The 22,426-nt window shown below is 42.4% G+C and overlaps 1 protein-coding gene across 6 annotated transcripts in view; it reads left to right on the top strand.

Annotated features, from left to right (window-relative positions):
* The window catches only part of HECW2 (HECT, C2 and WW domain containing E3 ubiquitin protein ligase 2), a 271,029-nt gene extending 250,431 nt beyond the window's left edge, over nt 1-20,598 (top strand). For all 6 annotated transcript variants that reach the window (XM_069983585.1, XM_069983588.1, XM_069983587.1 and 3 more), the window contains 4 exons: nt 2,603-2,717; nt 6,328-6,413; nt 15,000-15,112; nt 17,860-20,598. In XM_069983585.1, coding sequence (XP_069839686.1) covers nt 2,603-2,717; nt 6,328-6,413; nt 15,000-15,112; nt 17,860-17,971 — 426 coding nt within the window. In that variant the 3' untranslated portion in view covers nt 17,972-20,598. The remainder of the gene's footprint in view (nt 1-2,602; nt 2,718-6,327; nt 6,414-14,999; nt 15,113-17,859) is intronic.
* Nucleotides 20,599-22,426: the final 1,828 nt, after the last annotated feature.

Genomic DNA, 22,426 nt, shown 5'->3' on the forward strand with positions numbered 1-22,426 from the left:
ACCACTTATCTATTATCTGCAAGAAAAAGTGAATGGTCATGAAGGGGGTCTTATTGTTGGGACCTGCTGTGATCTCGAGAGGGCATGAAGTGTTGTTCACAAACCTTTTTATTATCTATGGGACTGCTAAAAATAGCAAAGTGTATGCTCCATTCTGACAGATTTGCAGGGGGTCCCAACAGTTTGACCCAAGTGATCATGCAAATATCCTCTATCCTGTGGTTGGTAGATGAAGTAAATGTTGGTGGTGGGTCAACATCTAAGGTTCACACATTGAGGATTTGCCTTATGAAAAATACTGTATTGTGTGATGTAGTTCTGCAGTTTAAAAAAATAAAAAGGCTGCAGAGTTTGCTTGAGCACTACTACCCATTCAGACAGCTAATCGTTAGGGATGTCAAGAGTCAGACCACCTCTTCAATTTGCTAAATAATGTCTCACCCTAAAGGTCCATTTACACAGAAAGATTATCTGACAGATTATCTGCCAAAGATTTAAAGACAAAGCCAGGAATGGATTTGAAAAGAGAAGAAATCTCAGGCTGTCCTTTATGACCTGTTCCCTGTTCCTGGTTTTGGCTTCTAATCTTTGGCAGATAATCTGTCAGATAATCTTTCTTTGTAAATGGACCCTTAATCTAGACCAGGGATATCAAATTTAAATACACGGTGGGCCAAAATTAAAAAATTGGACAAAGTCGTGGGCCAACCTTTTAATGACGAGTGCATGTGGCGTTTCTGGTACTGTCAGAGCAGCGTTCCTGGCACTGCCTATCCTAAAGTAATTGTCCCCACATGATAGTTAACCATTATATCCCTCAAACAGAAGATAATACCATAATTGTACCCTATGTGGTAGCAAACCCCTCCCAATAGTGCCCCACATACTAGGCAGGCCTACTATTAGAGTCCCACATAGTAGCCAGCCCTCCCAATAGTGACCCATATAGTAGCCAGCACACCTAATATTGCCCAATATAGTAGCCAGCTTCTCCCATAGTGTTTTATATAGTAGCCAGCCTCCAATAGTGTCTTACGTAGTAGTCAGCCCTCCTAATAGTGCCCAATATAGTAGCCAGCCCTCCAAGTAGTGTCTTATATAGTAGCCAGCCCTTCCAATAGTGCCCAATATATTAGTCAGCCCTTCCAATAGTGCCTAATATAGTAACCAGCCCTCCCAATAGTCTCTTATATAGTAGCCAGCCCTCCCAATAGTCTCTTATATAGTAGCCAGCCCTCCCCAATAGTCTCTTATATAGTAGTCGGCCTCCAAAATAGTCTCTTATATAGAAGCCAGCCCCTAAAATAGTCTCTTAGGGTATGTGCACACTATGGAATCCCGAAGGAAAACATGCCACGGATTCCCCAGCTCGCATCAGCTTGCGGACTCTAGCGGCCGCGCACATTTCCGCCCTTGCCATAGACATTGTCTGCAAGGGAAGATTCCGCCATCCGTCCAAAGAATGACCCTGAATGGAGTCTATGGCACGGGCGGAAATTTCCGTGAGCAGGTGCAAGCTGCAGAATCCGCGGTGGGTTTTCTGCCGGGATTCCGTAGTGTGCATGTAACCTCATAAAGCAGCCAGCCCTCCCCAATAGTCTTCTAAAGCAGCCAGCCCTCCCCAATAGTCTCTTATGTAGAAGCCAGCCCTCCCTAATAGTGTCTTATATAGAAGCCAGCCCACCCCAATAGTTTTATATAATAGCCAGCCCTCTCCAATAGTCTTTTATATAGTAGCCAGTTCTCCGCAAGTCTCTTATGTAAAAGCCAGCCCTCCAGAATAGTCTCTAAAATAGAAGCCAGCCCCTACTGTAGTTCATGACTGCCCCATTAGCTTCAACTAACCTTTCCTGTGTTTACTGAGGCTGCAGGAGGCGCCTGGGGGAGGACACGAGCGATGATGTCACCACATTGCCAGCGTCAGGACACTACTGACAAACTTCTAGGCCGCAGGCTCAAAACTGCCTGCAACCTACAAGATTATAATATGGGCTGTCCAAGCGGCCATCCGGACCACCCCTATTATAATCTGCTGCGATGTCAGGAGGGCCAGATTTAACACAGCAATGGAAAAGCGTGGCGGGCCAAAAGTAATGGCACCACGGGCCAGAGTTTGACATGACTGATCTAGACCATCAGATACCCAGATTTACAAGATTTGTAGCCTCTCTCTTCTATTCACTGCATGACATTATTGAAATCATCTACAGCTAAAAGAAGAATTTCAGATAACTGATACTAATTTTAAAAGTTATCTATAAAGAAAATGAACAATTTCTGGAGTGTACTTTATTATTTTAGTATTAAAGAGGTTGTCTTATCTATAGCAGGCATGCACTAACAAGCTGCTGTCACATAAGAGGTCATTTATTTGCACACCTGCCATGAAATGCTACAGTCAGCTATTGCCGACTTCCCCCAATAGAATTAGCTGTTTGCTGGGGGTCTGTGATAAGAAAACCCTCCTTAGAAGAAAAACAAAAACAAAAAAAACCTTGTGTTCTACACATAAAATATGCAGTGTGTAAATCTATTTTTAAGTGTCATAATCTCTTAATATTAAAATGTTTTAAAATGTTTTCCATTTCCTTGCTTCTTGCAGGTGGTAGATGCTCGCCTAGTGTCAGTTTTTGATGCCAGGGAACTTGAGCTAGTTATAGCAGGGACTGCAGAGATTGATTTGGGTGATTGGAGAAACAACACAGAGTACAGAGGAGGTAAAAAAAAATGTTTAGTGAAATTATGATAGGAATCATGGTGGACCGAATTTTGCATCAATATTAAAGGGGTTGTCCAATGCAAAGTTTCTATACATAAATATGCCCAGACTTTATGTTCAAAATAAAAAATCCTGTATTTTCTTCGCTCTCCCACAGCCTTCATTATCCCCAGCACCTGATCTCCGCTGTGTTCTACTTCCTGGTGCTGAGATCTGCACAGGACACTGACGCTCAGACAGTCAAAGACCACGACGGTGTCCCGCCTCAGCCAGTGTCTCAGCTAAGCAGCAGTGTCTTATGCTGACCCCAACATCTTGAAGTGTAGTGCAGAGGAGACCAAATGAATAACGAAGGCTGCGGGGGAGGGAGGTAAGTGCAGGATTTTTTATTTTGATCACATAGCCTGGGCATATTTATTTGTAACCTGGAAAAACCCTTTTAAGCTTTCCTTTACAGCTATGATAAAGATGGTTAAAGAAATCTCATAATTTTCAAATTCAAACTTTTAATGCTGACCTTCAGCATGGAAGGGAATTTAACATTCTATGTACTACTCCTGCTGAAATATGTAAAATACCCCTTGGTCTTGGGGGTTATTATTGGATTCAGGGTAAATACAGTAAGTCCCATAATATAACATGCATTTTTAGGGACGCCAATTTATGCACTTTCATCATTTTATTTCACCCCCTTATGGTCGTAATATTTTGGGAAAATGTTTATAAATGTGGCATATTTTAGATACTGAATCTCAATCATTTGTACTAACCAAATCACAAATAAACCTACATAAAGTATCCTCTCACTTTCCGTATTATTATTTTTTTTATGTTTGTCCCACTTTAAACAAAGAGAAAACAAGTAAACAAACAATGCTGTTGTTTTATATTATTATAAATGCTGTTCATCCCTACCTGCCCTATGTGAAGAAGGAATTGCCCTCTAAGCTACAAAATAACAATTTCAGTTAACTGGTGGGTTTAATTTTACTGTCCTCACTCAAAAAGCATCATTCCATGTTGTAAGTAAATTAAAATATAAGGGGTTACAAAGGCTTTGGGGCTTTGGAAAACAGCAGGCCAAGCTATTATCTACTAATGGATAAAATTTGGAATAGTGATTAAAGTTTCCAAGGAATGGTGGACCTACCAAATAACCAGAAGCACATCAACAGCTCATCCAGGAGGTAATAAAAGAACCCAAAGAAACATCTAAAGAACTACAGATAGTGGCAGACAAAAAGCATAGTGACCCAGATTTATCAAAGAGTGTAAAATAGAAACTGGTGTAAACTACCCATAGCAACCAATAACAGCTCATCAACCATTTTACAGTAGCTGAAAGCTAAGCTGTGATTGGTTTATATGGGCACCTTACACAAAGTTTTTTTTAAAAACTCGTGTATATGTCTTATAAAGAACAAAATTATTCACAGGCATGTGCTTGGATACAGAAAAGAGTGAGGATATGTGTCAAGACATGTATCATTATGCATCCAATAAACAGTAGGTGGCTGCAAATAACAAGAAAATTGACCATCTCTAAACAATTCAGTACTGTAGAATTTACAAAGAAGTGAATAAGTTATGAAAAAAAATGAAGGCCAACATAGTAACATAGTAAATAAGGTTGAAATAAGACAAGAGTCCATCAGGTTAAACCTAGGGAAATCCTACTGTGACAAAGTCTATAACGTAAGGCCCAGCTGGCATACGGTATAGTAAGTTGATTAAGCGGATTAAGCTCTGTAGCAGTTATCAGGAACAGATCCTATCGAATTTCTCAAGGGCACCCACGATTCTGATACACCACTTTTTAATAGGTAATAACAGAGTTCACTAATTGTTTCCACTGCTGATTGAGGGGAGGCGATCAGCCATTCACTTCAGTATGATTGCCTTCCTTGTCTCCAAGAGGAAAATGCAAGTGTAAGTGTCCAATGTCCTTCATGCAAATTGCTGAAAAGACATCTCTAAACTCAATGGGACTGGAAGGCCAAAAGGCCTAGAGTGGATAAAACAATGTAACTTCCTCCCAAAAAGCATGTATAGGGGGACAGTACCATAATAAATGTAAAAAATACGCATTTTAGGCTATTAGAAGATAGCAAACTTCAGGCATGCTCCGGTTAAGGCTCTAATAAAGAGATCAGAATAAGTGCTTAACTCCTCAATTAGTGAAATAATATGACCCAAAACTCTCCCTTTTTCCAGTTAATTTTGTTCTGGCACCTTGAATAGTTGCTAAAGATTGGATGACCCTTTCTGCATTGCCCTATATAAATTATAAAACACAGTACCTCTGCTAAACCTGTCACTCTGCTTTTTCAAAATCCTCCTTTCCAGCTTTGCATGGTTGCTCATAAATGTCTCCTGCGCACAGCACACAGCAGCTCTATGCAGTCTGTGTACAGCTGTTTATTGTAGATTACCTGGGCCATGTGCACTGGTTCTAACCCATGAAATCCCTGTCACATACCAAATACAGTAAGCTTAGAGATGCTGTATGCATCCCAAGATTACAGTAGGAAGATTTCCAGTGATGGGCATATCAACCCCTTCTTTTGGCACATGTTGCGCAAAACCGTGGCCAAATCTTTGTGCTTTTGCCTGGAAAAACCCTGTAGCAGGAAACAGACAATTTGAAGGGGGTAAGCTTGTTTTAACAAGAGTTCTCTGTTTGTTTGTTTTTATAAAAAAAAAAAGACTTTATTTCAAACTTTTTTTTAAACCTGTTTTGTGTGTGTTCCTTTTTCTTACCTACATGTGGCTTAATAGGGACTTAAGCCACCTGGTATACGGGTACAACTAATTACCCCTTACAGACCAATATTATTAGGCTGGGGAGGGCCAAAATTAATGTCTCTTCAAGGTGCTGCTGCTTAGTTCGTATCTGTCTGTTTGTGGAAAATATGGGAGGGGGGGTCCTATTTTGGTTCCCCCCCCCCCCCACACTATTTTCTATAAGCAGAGAGAGGCATTCTAATACCCTCAAATTTAAACAAACTAAAACAATGCTGAAAAGAATTTCTCAACTGAACGCAGTTGTTACTGCCAGGGGTAGCACAACCAGTTATTACGGGCAATTACTTTTTCACACAGGTGATATAGGGTTTGAATACATCTTTATCTTCAGTAAATGGAATGATCAGTTAAAAGTTGTATTTGTGTTTACTGGTGTTGGCTTTATATTAAAATCGGTTGAATTCTGGGAAACATTTAAGCGTGACAAATTGTCAAAAAATTAAGAAATCTGGTGAAGGGCAAATACTTTTTTACACCACTGCAACCACCAAGGATGCATTAGGAGATACGTAAAAAAAATGACGCTATTTTTTTTTTTTTTAAAGTAGGAAACTGTTGCAACTCATTTTTAAGCATCTGTTTTATCTGTAACTTTCTGTATATACACTACTGGGAACTTACCTCTTAAATGCTGGGTTCATGGACAACCATGTCATTTAGGTGGTAAACAGAAGTTAGGTATCATTAATAAAGTATATATTTAATATTTCAAGGTGTAAAACTTCTGTATGTAGTCATCACAAAATTGTTATATTGTATTTGCAAATGGCGATGATTACTTCTTACCTATTTATGACTCTTAGGGTACCATGACAATCACATTGTTATTAGGTGGTTCTGGGCAGCTGTTGAAAGGTTTAACAATGAGCAGCGTCTACGTTTGCTACAGGTAAGTGTTAAGTAGCTGTCAAATTGTATTGCTCCTTAGTAAGTAGCAAAAGAGAAAAATGTGTGTGTGTTAGAGATGAGCGAACTGGGTTCAGGTTTGAGTCCATCCGAACCCGAACAATCGGCATTTGATTAGTGGTGGCTGCTGAACTTGGATAAAGCCCTAAGGTTGTCTGGAAAACATGGATACAGCCAATGACTATATCCATGTTTTCCACATAGCCTTAGGGCTTTATTCAAGTTCAGCAGCCACCGCTAATCAAATGCCGATCGTTCAGGTTCGGATAGATTCGAACCCGAACCCGGTTCGCTCATCTCTAGTGTGTATATATTTAACATATATATGTATACACATTTTTCTTATGTGATTGGATGACTCTTATGACACACAAGTACACAAGTGTAATGGGGCCTTGCGCTGTATAGCAGAGTGAGCCGCAGCGTTAGATCACAGCAGGGGATTGGGAACTTCAGTGCTTAGACAACCCTGCAGTTCCCGACACAAATGTTGGTGGCAAGAAGGGGCCATGTCGCCCCTTACTGCTGCCAGTCAACAGCATGAAAATCTCAATACATTAAACCATACATTTTTTTATAAAGTTTTATATTACATAGTAATATATCTTTATAAAAACAAGGTATTATAAACACTTTTTTTGTCTCGAGTATAGTGTAAATGACAGTTACACTATAACTACACCAGTTTCTCGCTAAAGTAATACTGGTACATTTCTGTATCTGCATTATGGTTCCAATAACTGGCCTGTCTGAGGGTGTCATGATCTGTTATAGGCATCTATGATGCTGTCAGTTTGGACGATTATACCCACAGTTAGGATGGGGACCTTAGGCCATTATGTCTTTGTAGTATTCTTAAGTGAAACCAGCCTAAGGAGAAGTCCAGCAAATTTTTTTTATTAAAGTATTGTATTGCCCCTCAAAAGTTATACAAACCACCAATATACACTTATTACGGGAAATGCACATAAAGTGCTTTCTTACCTGCACTTACTACTGTATCAAGCAGGGCCGCCATCAGGAATTTTTGGGCCCCATACAGCCAAAATGTCTGGGCCCCCCCTACCAAAATGGGGGACATATTATTGTTTTTTTACAGCCCAAAATATTTGCTGATTTACAAGCCAAAATATAATGTACAGTACCTTTTCTGCAATCTCTGATATGTCATAGTAACAGTTATCAGTATTGCAGCGTGTAGTTGTACAGGTAGTCAGCACATGCTGGGAGTTGTAGTGTAGTCGCAGGTTAGCTGCCAGTACATGCTGGGAGTTGTAGTGTTGTCACAGGCTGACAGCTAACGTGCGACAACACTACAACTCCCAGCATGCACTGACAGCCTATGACAACATTACAACTCCCAGCATGCACTGACTGCCTATGACTACACTACAACTCCCAGCATGTACTGACAACCTGTGACAACACTACAAATCCTAGCATGTACTGACAACCTGTGACAACACTACAACTCCCAGCATGCACTGACAGCCTATGACAACACTACAAATCCCAGCATGTACTGACTGCCTGTGACGACACTACAACTCCCAGCATGTACTAACTGCCTGTGACAACACTACAACTCCCAGAATGTACTGACTGCCTGTGACAACACTACAAATCCCAGCATGTACTGACAACCTGTGACAACACTACAAATCCTAGCATGTAGTGACTGCCTGTGAGGCTGGGACAACACTTCAACTCCCAGCATGCACTGTCAGTACATGCTGGGAGTTGTAGTGTTCTCACAGGCAGTCAGTACATGCTGGGAGTTGTAGTGTTGTCACAGTCTAGCTGTCAGTACATGCTGGGAGTTGTAGTGTTGTCACAGGCTAGCTGTCAGTGCATGCTGGAAGTTGTAGTGTTGCACCAGCTGGATACACACAGAATGGGAGAACCCTCTCTGACACTACATGACAGTCCTCCAGCTCCCAGCATGTCTACTAACTCAGCTCTGCTACACCGGCCCAGCACATGTTCCTCTCAGGTGTCTCTAACTTCTGACCTCTTCAGTGTACAGGAGTCGGGGAGGAGACATCACCATTGGGGGAGCATGATCCCAGCATGTGCGATGGCACGGGACACACTGCCCGCTGGACTCACAGGACACGCTCACCTGGCCACCATGTTTGAATTAGGCAGCACCAACAGCTGCAGCAGCATCTCTGTCAGCGAACAAGCGTCCTGTCATGAACTCTTCATCACATGACACTGAGGATCCTACCCATAAATAACTCTGTGGGATGAGGTGATGGGGGCGCGCAGCGGTTCTGGTCTCCTGGGGGTGGGCAGGCGAGCGGCCCAGCAGTGGGTGCCCTGACCTGCAGGAAGAGTAGTTTGCCCGGAGTGCTACAGCTCCCTCTCCAGGTCAGAGCGCACTTTTCATATACACACACTCTCTCACACACACATTCACTCTCACACATACATACATACATACATACATACACTCTCACACATACATACATACATACATTCACTCTCACACATACATAAATACATACATTCACTCTCAGGGGCGGTCTTGGCATTTCTGGGGCCCCAAGCAAAGTCATGTCTGGGGCCCCCCCATGCCCCCCCCCTCCTCAACATGCGCTGCCCCCCCCCAGTAGTCCTCTTAAAACCCTCCTACCACCATACAGAGATTACATATCACCTCAAAACTGCTCTGAACAAAACAGGAAGATATTACCAATGATGCCATAACATAATACTGCCACACCATGACCCCTATCACTACAGACCCTATAACAGAGTGCAGTTACATCCAGTGACTTACAGGAGGCGTCTTCTCTGATCAGCGTCTTTTACTTTTTTTCCTTTCTCTCTCCATCCAGCCTGGGCCACCTTGAAGTCTTCTCCCGGCTGGTAATCTTCCCTCCAGAATCTGTCAGAGAAATATTTTAGGCTCCAACACATCCAGTAGTTAGGTCCCCTCTATGTCTATATAGTAGTTACGCCCCTCTGTGCCCCCACAGATTAAAGGTGTCCCTGTGCTCCCACTTAATAATTAGGTATGTTCTGTGCCCCAGTATAGTAGTGAGGCATATAGGCACTTCTGTGCAGTCCCAATGTAATTAAGACCGATGTGTGCTGCCCCCAGTTATATAGACCCCTTGTGCGCTGCCGACAGTAGTAAATACCACTTGTGTGCTGCCCCCAGTAGTATATACCTCTTGTGTGCTGTCCCCAGTGGTATATAGACCCCCCTGTGTGCTCCCGCAGTTATATATAGACCTGTGTGATCCCCCAGTTATACATAGCCCCCCTGTGTGCTCCCCCAGTATACTATATAGACCCCCTGTGTGCTTCTCCCAGTCGTATATACCCCGTGTGCTCCCCCCAGTTGTATATACCCCCCGTGTGCTGCCCCCAGTTGTATATACCCCGTGTGCTGCCCCCAGTTTTATATACCCCCTGTGTGCTCCCCCACTTGTATATAGCCTCCCTGTGAGCTCCCCCACTTGTATATAGCCCCCTGTGTGCTCCCGTTTATATAGCCCCCCTGTGCGCTCCCCCCGTTTATATAGCCCCCGTGCACTCCCCCACTTATATAGAGCCCCCCTGTGTGCTCTCCTGTTTATATAGCCCCCCCTGTGCGCTCCCCCATTTATATAGCCCCCCACTGTGTGCTCCCCCCGTTTATATAGCCCCCCTGTTTATATAGCCCCCTGTGTGCTCCCCCGTTTATACAGCCCCCCTGTGCGCTCCCCCCGTTTATATAGCCCCCCTGTGCGCTCCCCCCGTTTATATAGCCCCCCTGTGCGCTCCCCCCGTTTATATAGCCCCCTGTGCGCTCCCCCCGTTTATATAGCCCCCCTGTGCGCTCCCCCCGTTTATATAGCCCCCCTGTGCGCTCCCCCTGTTTATATAGCCCCCTGTGCGCTCCCCCCATTTATATAGCCCCCTGTGCGCTCCCCCCGTTTATATAGCCCCCCTGTGCACTCCCCCTGTTTATATAGCCCCCCTGTGCGCTCCTCCCGTTTTATATAGGCCCCCAATATATAACACACAAAAAAAAACATTTTTACTCACCTGGGTCCGGCGTCTCCTCTTCTCCTCTCTTCCCTCTTGTGGCCGCGGGAAGTGTTTCCCTGCGGTCACAAGAGGCCGCTCTCCCGTTGTCATGGCACCGGCGCTCCAGTGACGCCTCGAGCGCCGGCACCAGAGACACAGAGCAGCCTCTTGTGACCGCAGGGAAAACACTTCCTGCGGCCACAAGAGTGACTGACAGGGAGGGAGCCAATGGCTCCTGCCCTCTCAGTGCCGCTGCTGCCTGTAACTATGTGCGCTCGTTACGAGCGCACATAGTTAGCCGCAGCGGTCTTGGGCACCAGAGCGGGGCCCCCCTGGATGTCGGGGGCCCCACGCAATTGCGTGGTATGCGTGGTGCCCAAGACCGCTACTGTTCACTCTCATACATACATACACTCTCACACATACATACATTCATTCACTCTCACACATACATACATACATACACTCTCACACATACATACATACATACACTCTCATACATACATACACTCACACATACATACATACACTCTCACACATACATACATACACTCACATACATACATACACTCTCACACATACATACATTCATTCACTCTCACACATACATACATTCACTCTCATACATACATACATACATACATACACTCTCACACATACATACATACACTCATTCATACATACATACATACACTCTCACACATACATACATACATTCACTCTCACACATACATACATACACTCTCACACATACATACATACACTCTCACACATACATACACTCTCATACATACATACACTCTCACACATAGATACATACATTCACTCTCACACATACATACATTCACTCTCACACATACATACATTCACTCTCACACATACATACATACACTCTCACACATACATACATACATTCACTCTCACACATACATACACTCTCATACATACATACATACACACATACATACATTCACTCTCACACATACATACATACACTCACACACATACATACATACACACATACATACATACATACACTCACACATACATACATACACTCTCATACATACATATATACATACACTCTCACACATACATACATACATACATTCACTCTCACACATACATACATTCACTCTCACACATACATACATACATACATACATACACTCTCATACATACATACATATATACATACATTCACTCTCACACATACATACATACTCTCACACATACATACATACATACATACATACATACACTCTCATACATACATACATACATATATACATTCACTCTCACACATACATACATTCACTCACACAAACACACACACACACACACTCACTCCCAAACATACAAACAGGCACTTACATTTCATTAGGAAGCTCCTTACATCTTCCCAGCACCTGCAGATCCTCTGTCCTCCTCCTTCTCACCGGCACCAGCTCTCCCGCCCCTCCCCCTCCTCATCTGCACGGGGCAGGAAGGAGTCTGTGAAAGCCAGGAGGGTGAGGGCCCCGGTAACATCTCAACACAGCACAGCACTTGTCACTAAGCATTGCAGTATCCTGACAGAAGCACCGGGCCCCCCTCTGTGAGTCACCTGGCCCGGGCCCCTTACAGCACTACCGGCAATACTGCCCTGATGGCGGCCCTGGTATCAAGTCTTCACTTCCTAGATAACATGGTGATGTCACCACCCGACTCCCAGAGCTGTGCCGGCTGTGGCTGCTGAAGAGGATGATGGCAGAGGGATGGTCAGTGTCCCTCCAGTGCCCTGTGTCCCCCTGCCATCATCCTCTCCAGCAGCCAGAGCCCGCACAGCTCTGGGAGTAGGGCCATGACATCACCATTTTATCCAGGAAGTGAAGCCTTGATGCAGTAGTAAGTGCAGGGAAAAAAGCACTTTATAAGCATTTCCCATAATAAGTGAGTATTGGGGATTTGTACAACTTTTGGGGGGCAGTACAATACTTTAATAAAAATTTTCACCGGATTTCTCCTTTAATGCAATGTGGCAACTGCAAGCACTTTATAGATATAGGAATCATAGGATAATGGATTGTCCACCGCTCCAGTTAAATAAAAGTAGAATCTTTATTTCACATCTTTAAAATGGATGACAAAACAATAAAAACATGCTCCGACGCGTTTCAGGACGTAGTCCCTTAATCATGGCATAGTATGAATATGAATAAATGAAACATTTATAGTCATACAAAATGTGGAAAGACCTGCAAGCCAGCCCCACTACAGGTGGGACAAATTGTGTGTGATGCACTGGGGAATTAACCATTGGTGCACCAGCAATGGAGATAATAGGGATCATGTTTCAATATGCAGCACATGGATACAGGTTCAGGCAATGGACAAACGCTGCATGTGAACATGTCCCTAGAACTACCCCCCTTAAAAAATGCACAGGAATGCCAAAAAGACACACACAGGCCTGAATTTGTATCTATTTGCTGCATATTGAAACATGATCCCCACAACCTCCACTGCTAGTGCACTAATGGTTAACTCCCTAGTGCATGTCAATGAACCTTCTAAAAGAGGAGACTGGACACACCCTTCGCATAAACTTGAGGCGCATTGGATTTTACTCCTAGATACCAGTATTCCCACTGGTTTAAATTTTTGCAATGATTTAGCTTAACCTCATTGATTCTCTCCATCCATACATTGCATCATACTGTTGGATTCAAATTCTATACCTTTTTGCATTATTTTACATAGTCCAATGATTTAGCTTTAATGACCATGTTCACACTATGTGTAATTATTGTCTTCCTATGTGTGTTTTTTTGGATTTTTGTTCATACTCTGGAGTTGCAGTTCTAGGGACATGTTCACATGCAGCGTTTGTCCATTGCCTGAACCTGTATCCATGTGCTGCATATTGAAACATGATCCCTATCATCTCTATTGCTGGTGCACCAATGGTTAATTCCCTAGTGCATCACACACAATTTGTCCCACCTGTAGTGGGGCTGGCTTGCAGGTCTTTCCACATTTTGTATGACTATAAATGTTTCATTTATTCATATTCATACTATGCCATGATTAAGGGACTACGTCCTGAAACGCGTCGGCGCATGTTTTTATTGTTTTGTCATCCTTTTTAAAGATGTGAAATAAAGATTCTACTTTTATTTAACTGGAGCGGTGGACAATCCATTATCCTATGATTCCTGCTTCCACCTGTTGGCACCAGGTGTTTTCATCTACCTGCTCCTTCCCAGGATCCCGCCACACAAACAGAGGACTAAGCACAAGATACAAGGGTGAGCTGACTGCAACCTGTTTTCTACTTTATAGATATACACTACACAGTATATACTAATAGACCTTTGTAAAACCTATAGGGAAGATTAATTAGTGTGAAATATTCTTTTCACTTACCTTAACCAGTGGTGAGTCTAAGGCCCCGTTCCCACTGAGCAAAGCTAGCGGAATTCCGCGACGGAATTGTCCGCCGCGGAATGCCGTTAGCCTCCCGCTCATAATGGGAGTCTATGGGAGGCGCGCGCTGCTGCTCTATACGCGCTGAAGAATGAACATGTTCATTCTTCAGCGCGGACAGGGCAGGAGCGCGCGCCTCCCATAGAGTCCCATTATGAGCGGGAGGCTAACGGCATTCCGCGGCGGACAATTCCGTCGCGGAATTCCGCTAGCTTTGCTCAGTGGGAACGGGGCCTTATAGTAGGAACAATGTAGCCTGTTATGTTTAGAGATTAGAGGGCACTGCAGCTCATACTCCCTAGTCAGTGGGTGGAGGTTGAGGGAAATTGATGCCACACCACCCATTCACCATTGCAGCAGAGAGCTGCTCTTGATACACTCACAGTCGGCTCCCCATATTGACACGCTGTACAAGATTGTACAGCCTACTGTGGGCAGTATAAAACCAGCAGAGAGACAATCCTGCTATCATGACTGCAATGCAGTGTGCAGGAAGGACAGGCAAGTGTTTTGTTTGCACACAACAGATCAACACTATAACCGTATAGTATAAGGGCACAGGACTCTTTTTGAATGTAGTCATTGTCCTGGGACAAGAACTCTACTCTTAAGTGGAAGCATTTTTTATGACAGTCACCATCCTAGGATTGGCTAGTTTAGTTGGACTGAGTCTTCCACCAGCAGGAAAAGACATAGGGGGAGATTTATCAAACATGGTGTAAAGTGAAACTGGCTCAGTTGCCCTAACAACCAATCAGAGTCCACCTTAGGGGCAACTGAGCCAGTTTCACTTTACACCATGTTTGATAAATCTTCCCCATGGTTCTTATCTCTACAGATATAAAGTTTGGTAACTATGCTTTAAAGGTATATGCAAAATTTATTCTGATTCTAACATCTAATGGTAACTCCATGGCAAAGTCCAAGGTCAGGTTTTATTGCACTAGATTCACTATATAGTGAATGCTATGCTATATTCATCTATGATAAAAAGAATAATAATTATTCTAATTCTTTATTAATCAGGGTTTTTTAGTATTCTTTTTATTACAGATTTTTAATTCTTAACTTTTTGCAGTTTGTTACTGGTACTTCCAGTATACCATATGAAGGCTTTGCATCACTCAGAGGCAGCAATGGGCCACGACGATTCTGTGTGGAAAAATGGGGGAAAATAACAGCTCTTCCCAGGTAAACAATGCCGATTTATTGTTAGTTGCAGAAAAACTTAGCTTTTTTCATAGGAGCTGTATTTGGTGTTTTGAGTGATTACAGCCATACTGCCCACATTTGTTCTAGGTGTAAATAGAGGGGCCATTTACTAAAGGTGAACGATCAGTCTTTCATTTAAGAAATTTGAAAGACCATAATGGTACTGTGCATTCTGACCCCAAAAATATTAATAAGACTTTAAGCCATTTCTACCGCTCTTTATACGCACAACAAACACTTAATACCACAGAGGGTAACATCTTTCTTTCTAATCTATCACTTCCTTCTCTTACTAATGAAGACCGTGATTCACTGAACTCTCCTACTACCTTTACAGAGATCACCTCCACCATTTCTCAACTTAAAACTACTACTGCCCCAGGTCCAGATGGTTTCTCCACTTCATTTTATAAAATGCTGTCACAGGACATCTCTCCCTCCCTCCTATCAGTATATTCCCATATGATGGAAGGTAAAGGGCTTCTACCATCAGGCAATATAGCTCACATAAAAGTACTTCCTAAATCAGGCAAAGATCCACTTCTTCCAAACTCTTATCGACCCATCTCCCTTATAAATGAAGACATAAAAATTCTCTCCAAAATTCTTGCTAATAGATTAGCCATTATACTTCCTACTATCATTGGCAAACACCAAGTCAGATTTATAAAAGGCAGATCGGCAGTCTTGCTAACTTTAGGACTGTCATGGTGGTACATGATGCTGTGGAGGGTGGAGTTCACAGGCAGGAGTCACCAGCTCTACTTACAATTGACGCCGAAAAGGCATTTGACAACATTAGTTGGTCATGGTTAGGACAAGTTCTTACAAAATTTGGAATAGAAGGGGCATTCCATAAATATATAGACTCTATTTATTCTAATCCAGTGGCCGGTATCCACACTCCAGGTTTTTTTTTTTACTATTGCGCCGATCATCGTTGCCGCTTACCGCCGCTGCTCTCTGCGCCCACATACCGCTTCCCGGTCCGCACTGCATGCCGGCCAGGGACATGAAGCACCCCCACCCCGCAGGGAGCACGGCGCTCCCGGTGCTTCCTGTCCCCGGCCGGCATGCAGTGCGGACCGGGAAGCGGTATGTGGGTGCAGAGAGGAGAGGCGGCGATGATTGGCGCGATAGTAAGAACTTGATAGCTGGGAGGAGGAGGAGGAGCGGCGGAGGGGGCATCCTGAAGCTCTTGGGACAAGCCGCTGTGCAGCGGCGGCGTTCGTTATGGGGATAGCACAGGTACTATTCCCCTATTATCTGCTCATAATATGAGCAGATAATGGGGGGAGTAGTACTGTGTATATGTGGGAGCAGCAGCAGCACCGAGCAGGGAGGGAGGGAGGGGGGAGGTAGATGCACTTCTCTCCCTCTCTGCTTGGTGCCCTCCAAATGTACTGGTTAAATACATTTATGGATTATTTTGGGGAGCAAGGACACTTGCTCTCCAAAGTATTCCATAAATGTATTCAATCAAAAACATACTGTATATTACATTTACATACACATCCATTGTAATTCCAATGGAGTGTCTATCAGGGGCGCACTATATATAGAAGTTAATGGTACTCATTGACTTCTATATATAGTGGGCCCCCTGCTGGACACTCCATTGTAATTACACCCCCGGTTCGTGACGTCACATTTTTTTTGAGAATCTGAAGTCTCCCTGATCTACTAAATTAAGGGAAATAGCCCTATATGTGCATTTCCCATAATTAATGTACATTAGAAATTTGTTTAACTTTCCATAAGTAATAACATATTTAAAAATAGTTTTGGCCTGACTTTTCCCTTAAGTCTCTATAAAAACATACATACTGTCTGCATAGGAGCTAGTCCATGCAGCGGTGCCTCAGTCATTGTACCAGGATTATTCAGGCACCTGGTAACTTTTAACTACATGCATGCATGTTAAGTACCAGTGGCGGAAACAACAGTAGCTAGTAAAAGGGGTGTACGGAGGAACTTCCAGCAGCAGACATTGGCAATATCAAAGGTTACAAGCACCTCATTACCCCTGCCCCTCTCCCTGCTGTTGCTGTCATAATAGTCCGTTAGCCATCCCGCCAGTTTCTACCTTGCCCTTGAAATCCTCTGAAATCATAGTTCCTGGGGAAAGCCAAAAGGGCAACAGGGAGCCTGCCTGTAGAGGTAAGTAAAACTATTATTTTCTAACAATGTAGCTATGTAGCCCTATGCAGCCCTGTAATAGGCTTAGTAAGCAGTTGCCAGTCTAACAGGGCCCTTATACTTTCTGCTAATTGATACTTGCTAACCTACTTCTTAACATATTTGTGTTATTTAGACATTATATTACTAAAGAGACCACACAGTTTTTCTCAGAAATAGTTTTTGCTACAAAGATGTCTATCAGGAAAGAAGGAGTTGACACTGGCAAGCCAGCTATATAAAATATAGCCAGCTATATTTTATGAAAGATAGAAAATGCAGTATATAGGTTAGATACATTCCCCTCTGGGTTACTAGTTGAAAGTATGTTGATGGATTTTCCTTTGTCCAGTCCTATATGTTCTAACAGATTAGAAACCAGTGTGACAAATAAGCAGTGATCTTGCATGTTCACTAGTCGTGTAGGTGGCTACTAAAATCATTTTAGTTGACATATATGCACCTAAAACACCTTGTATATTATATCATATTAGTATTTTAAAGAAAAGAGGTAGAAATTAAGAATAGTTGTTTTTCTCTTTTTACAGAGCTCATACTTGTTTTAATCGCCTTGATCTTCCTCCATATCCATCTTTTTCTATGCTGTACGAGAAACTTTTAACAGCTGTCGAGGAAACAAGTACGTTTGGCCTTGAGTAGCCCCAAAGATTTCTCAGCATTCCTCCACACATCAAAATGAGACTTGTTTTATTATATGAGGAACTTTTCAAATGTTCATGTGTACATGGACATAAGTGAACATGACCACAGATGTATGAAGAATATGTACTACAAGAAAACATCAATGATAAGGACTGTTTTTACAGTAAAGAAGAATGACATCAGTATGAATGTCATTACAGTCTAAAATAAGAATATTATTACTATAGTGCTCACTGGAATCAATGGACATAAGACATAACTTACACACTTATTATATAATGCATTCCAGTTTCTACAGGTAATGTTTAGGTGCTTGCATGGTACGCATCCTAATTTTTATTACACTAGCTGAGCTCAGTCTTTAAGGGTCAGATGAACTTAATATATGTCAAAACCTATGCATGTTTATATCTACAACCTCTTTTAGTGAAATTATCAGACTTACTTGATCTAACACATGCAAAAAAGCCTGCACATTCTGTGTATAGTTCTTTGACAAATTCACCTGGATGTTATTGCTTTCTACACATGTGTATGTTACTACTGTTTTTAAATTATACACTCTCATGCCAGCACTATAAATAATGAAATGTATTGTAAAATATTTTATTTATTCTTTGCATCTCTAAATGATGCAGTCCCCTATGCCTTTTAATATATTGATTGTTATGACCATTATTTGTAATTGTTATTAAATTATTATAAAGCAACACATTACAGAAAGCAGTAATCTGTGAAGCAGTATTATTTTAGATTACTTTATAGAAAGCCTTAAATTGGATCTTCAAATACAACATTTTGAAGTTATTATTTTTTATTTTCTAAGACCAAAACTGGTTTTGTTGCCCAAAGCAACTCAGCTTTCATTTCTTAAATGTGGTGTAAGCTGCAGTGTTTCACTGTGATAGTTTGATGTGGACAACATTGCCAATTTTTCTGTTTAACAGGTTTTTTAATAGAGAAACATGCATACCTAAATCCGAATCTGTAATGATAGGTAAGATTTGTGATCTTACACTGATTCTTTACACCAAAATCTACTCCCCCTCTCAAATCTGTAACCAAACCGACCCCCCCCCCCCCCCCAAACCGTTGCTACTGTACCGTACAGTACACATTGAGTGAATCATTGCCTGGTGTCAGTGTCCTTTTATTTCCTGGTGCCCTAGGCCTCCAATGCCTCTCTCTTCTTGCTACCTGCCTTACCTGCTTCTAGAACATAACATAAAAGAAGGGTGTAGCAAGAGGAGAGAGGCATTGAAGGGATCTTTTGACCCCACACAGCCAGAATAAAAGCTGTCTTTAACCAGAATCCCGGCACCAGATGGAAAACGAACCCCTGCATCAGGCATGGATTGACTTAAGGAACATTACCAACAGTTTGGGGAGGGGGGGGCAGGATCGGTACTGATTTTTTTTTTTTGTGTTAAATGTTTTACTCAATTACAAATGAGATGGGAGATCCCCTTTAAGGCTTAAATTGTGAATGAAAATACAACTGCATAACAGTCCTTCCATGACATATTCCATTTTTTGTATTTATTTTAATATTTTGAAATGATTAAAAAAATCTTTTTGCATTATTACTTTGTTTTCAAAATCAGTAAGGGGAAAACTAAAGTCATCCTTACTGTCTGCTATATTAAGCAGGCTTGTGAGGCATTTCATTCTCTGAAAGTTTTGGAAAGCAGCTTAGGTCCACATATCTCATTGTAATGTATAGTTATTGATGAATGTTTCATACAATACTGACTTTTGATATCACGTTGTCCTGAAATGTGTACAAAAGCTTTGCACATTATAAATATATAAATGATTGTCATTTTCTGGTGGGCAGCAGGTCTCCTACTGTGAAAATAAAGTGTGAGTAGAACTCAGTAGGCTTTTGTAACCAGAACTACACTCCTGCTATCTGTAGATAGTATCAAATTTCTGTTGGTAGATCCTTATGGCTTTGACAAGATTTGCCAAAGGGCAGAGGAGTGCAATGGGAAGGGAACAAGGGTTCAACAGGATTATTCTACTCCTTTTGTTTCTCCCAAAGATAAGCATCACCAAAGGTGTGCCAATACCTTCCACTTCTTCTTCTGAAATAACATTCACATTTAACCATGTGAATGTAAATACTGTATTGGAATCAGGCCTGAAAATTCCAGTAACCCATAACAATTCTAAGGACCTATGTATCTAGGACCGAAATATCTTATGAACTAGTATTATGATTTATCTCATGTCAGGTAACCTTTAGCATGTACCTTGTTTTTGTATGACTTGAATAATTTTACATATCATTTAAACTTTATAAATCTTTTCAATGTATACAACAGTAGTTCTCCCACAAAGTACTAAAAAGGTGTAATTTCCAAAATTTTATAAAAACCTAAATTTAAATGGCAGTTTACTAAGGATGAGACCTACTTTAATCTGTAATGGTTTAATGATCATAATATAGATCTCACACAGTATGCTGTTACTTTGACAACTAAATGCCATACAAAAGAAAATACATTTGGTTATTTTTATATGCTACTGTACAATTTTCAAGGAAATATTTTAAATGTTGATGAACATTTAAGAACAAGTTTTAATTTCTACAACAGCATAAATGTGCTTGTCGTATTATTTAGCACCTTCAATAAAAAACGTTTTTTATCTGAATATTTTTCGAAGAACTAATTTTTTTTTTTGTCTACATTGAATATGCTTAGACAGTATATGTTTACTCTGATTTTATTGGGAAATAAGCCAACAAACAAATGCGATCCAAACATTTAAACAAATGATGAATACATTGGCATAAGATGTAACCGTGATACATAGCACATCACATTTTCCATAGAACATAAAGCAGAACAATGACTGTACTGAGGATCCAAGATGGCTACGCACCAACACTGATAAAACTATGTGTAACCTAGCACCAAACGGTGCTACAATTTTTAGAGGAACATGTACCCACAAATGACCCTAAATCATAGGATTAATAAAGATAAAACCTGGTTGCAGTGCAACGAGGGCTCTAAGAAAAAGACAGAAGAAAGGAGAAAAGACATACAAGACAACAGATAACAAAGAAAGAGAGAAAAAAAAAGGGGGGGGAGGGGGGCGGGGAGGGAAAAGGGGAGGGGGCAGGGAGCACATACCTGCAGCACCACAGACCCGCCTCAGTTTCCAGACACCTCTAAAGAAAGTTAGCAAAATCTGGCGACTCAACAAAGAGCGTCCACGCCGTCCAGATCTTACGGCACACCTCCGATCGGCCCTGCACCCCGGCTACAAACTCCTCCGCCCTTTGGATTCCCTGCATCTCCGTGAACCACTCCCGCAGTGCAGGAGTGTCAACCGTCTTCCAGTGTCGTGGTATCACAGCTCTCGCAGCCGCAAGAACATGTCGCAGCACGCCCTTCTTGTGAAGTGACATTGAGCCAGGCAGTAAGGAAAGGAGCATGGTCTTCGGGGTATTAGCTATACGTTTGCCTGAGTATGCCTCGTACACTCCGAGAACTCCTTCCCAGAACACCTTGATTTTAGGGCAGCTCCACCAAATATAGAGTAGGGTACCCTCCTCCACCCCACATCGCCAGCAACGATCAGAAGACTCAGGATACATGCGGTGTATGGTGGTCGGGCATCTGTACCACCTGGTCAATAGTTTATAACTTTTTTCCTTGGAGTGGGAGGAGAGAGAGAGCCCGTGCGTAAACGCACAGATTTTTAAAGTCTCCTCAGGGGAGAACGTAATATTCAGGTCCCTCTCCCACAAGGCGAAGAAGGACGCCCGGTCTGTATTGCATAAGGACAAGAGCAGGACATACATTTTTGATAGGGTCCCTTTTCCCTCTCCAATCGAAAGAAACCACTTGTCGAAGTCGGTTAGAGGCGGGGGGGAGGAGGACACACCCAGCCCCAGGGATGCTATGAAGGAACTCAACTGGTTATATTCGAGCCAGGGCAGTCTCCCCGCCGGGCAATCAGCGCAGAGGGATGTCAGCGGTGGCAGTCTAGAATTGACAAGGATCTGATGAACCCTGGGTCGTGTATCTTTCTGCCAAACCAGGTAAGTATGAGCCGTAAGTGCCGGTTGAAACGCAGGGTTTTCAAAGAGAGGCGTCATGGGACCCGGTCTCGAAGAGAGTGAGTACCGTGCAATCAAATTATCCCAGATAGCCAACGTGTGTTTGGTCAAGAAGGGCCAGCCCTGCTGTGTGTCCCGATCTGCTTTCGACAACCAGGGAGCTATTGTTAATGTTAAGGGAGCAATTGCAGCCTCCAGCGCCACCCACCGCTTAGTAGTGTGATGGTGGGCCCAGTCCATAAGTCTGGACAGGGCTGCAGCCTCGTGGTAGATCTTTAGATCTGGAAGACCCATCCTGCCCTGTGATTTAGGCTTAGACAGTATACAGACTTTGTTTATATTTACTGTATACATTGTGTGTGATTTTATAGCTTTCC

The sequence above is a fragment of the Dendropsophus ebraccatus genome, chromosome 9 (genome assembly GCF_027789765.1).
Source record: "Dendropsophus ebraccatus isolate aDenEbr1 chromosome 9, aDenEbr1.pat, whole genome shotgun sequence".
Lineage (NCBI taxonomy): Eukaryota > Metazoa > Chordata > Amphibia > Anura > Hylidae > Dendropsophus > Dendropsophus ebraccatus.